A 1,545-nucleotide genomic window follows, 5' to 3' on the forward strand; every position below is an offset into this window, starting at 1 on the left:
CTTCATATGTATATACTGTATTCTAGTTCATCCTATATATATATATATATATATATATATATATATATATATATATATATATATATATATATATTCTAGTATGGTTCATCCTATACTGTATTCTAGTATATACTGTATTCTAGTCATGTTCATCCTATATAACTACTGCTGTCCACTTCATATGTATATACTGTATTCTAGTCATGGTTCATCCTATATAACTACTGCTGTCCACTTCATATGTATATACTGTATTCTAGTCATGGTTCATCCTATACTGTATAACTACTGCTGTCCACACCTTTTCTATTCTGTCTGTACTGTCTATACACACCACTATATATTTATATTCCAGACTCTGACATTGTTCGTTCTGATATTTCTTAATTCCTTTCTTTTTATTTTGGGGATTTGTTGTATATTGTTAGGTATTATTACTGCAGTGTTGGAACACAAGCATTTTGCTGCACCTGCGATAACATCCGCATAATGTGTGTGTGTGTATCAAACACTATAACTACATGAGTTGGGGCCCTCTGGAGGTCGAGGCTCCTGGGGATTTCCCCCGGTTGGTAATCGGGCCATGGTGTGTCTTTCTACAGGTATAAGTCCAGTGTGCTGAAGCTCTCAGCCATTCACAAGGACCAACCAGTGGACCCCCTGGAGCTCTCTGCCTATTGGACAGAGTTTGTGATGCGCCACAAAGGGGCGGGCCACCTGAGAGCCGCCGCCCAAGACCTCAACTGGTTCCAGTACCACAGCTTGGATGTGATTGGCCTGTTGATCGTCGCGGCGACGGCCGTTGTCATGGTGACGTTAAAGTGCTTATCGCTGTGCGTGCGGAGGTTCACAACCAGGAAGATTAAGGAGGACTGACCAGTAGGGGCGGAGCCTAGAGGCAACAACAGATATCCACATTTATTTTAAATTTCCTAAAATGTTGTGTATTCAAATTGTGTATCTCAACTTTTCCTAATAAACACCTGGAGGACGGACAGCCGTCCCCCTTGTTCTGTTCCACTGCCAGCACACCTGGGTCTCCTTCAGTAGAGAGTCAACTGAGTGAAATGGCAACATCTCCATCTGAGGATAAAGGAACCAACCAAGAGGGAATCAGAAGCAAAAAAAAAAAAAGGACTGTACACTAATGAATACACCACAGATGTCTTCAGGAAATAAAGATGGTGGTGTGTTTTTCTGTTTGTGTCGGGGAGAGTAATCCTAACCACACCAATACAACTATTCAGTGGATTAAAACCACGCAAACGTTGATTATTCATTCATTAGGATTACAGTCTGATCTGGGCCACTGTTGACGACAAATCTAATCCACTGTTATGTTCCACAGCTAAAATTAAACTACAATGTTGCTCAAACAGAGAACTGATCAACAACCAAAACCAAACAGGTGCAGTTTTAGGAGGGGTTCTGAAAGACACTCGAACTGATCAACAACCAAAACCACTGGGACCTTAAAGACACCCACCTCGACCTCTAAATGTACCCAGGAAGGCAAACAAAAGAGAAACACAAACTTAAAGACAC

At 41.2% G+C, this 1,545-nt stretch overlaps 1 protein-coding gene across 1 annotated transcript in view; it reads left to right on the plus strand.

The window, feature by feature from the left end:
• The window catches only part of LOC112227295 (UDP-glucuronosyltransferase 1-6-like), a 14,818-nt gene extending 13,620 nt beyond the window's left edge, over nt 1–1,198 (plus strand). Inside the window, exon 7 of the mRNA XM_042307878.1 lies at nt 603–1,198. Within this exon, the coding sequence (XP_042163812.1) occupies nt 603–876 (274 nt within the window). The 3' untranslated portion in view covers nt 877–1,198. The remainder of the gene's footprint in view (nt 1–602) is intronic.
• The last annotated feature ends 347 nt before the right edge of the window (nt 1,199–1,545 follow it).

This window comes from Oncorhynchus tshawytscha, linkage group LG28 (genome assembly GCF_018296145.1).
Source record: "Oncorhynchus tshawytscha isolate Ot180627B linkage group LG28, Otsh_v2.0, whole genome shotgun sequence".
In the NCBI taxonomy this organism is placed as follows: Eukaryota; Metazoa; Chordata; class Actinopteri; order Salmoniformes; family Salmonidae; genus Oncorhynchus; species Oncorhynchus tshawytscha.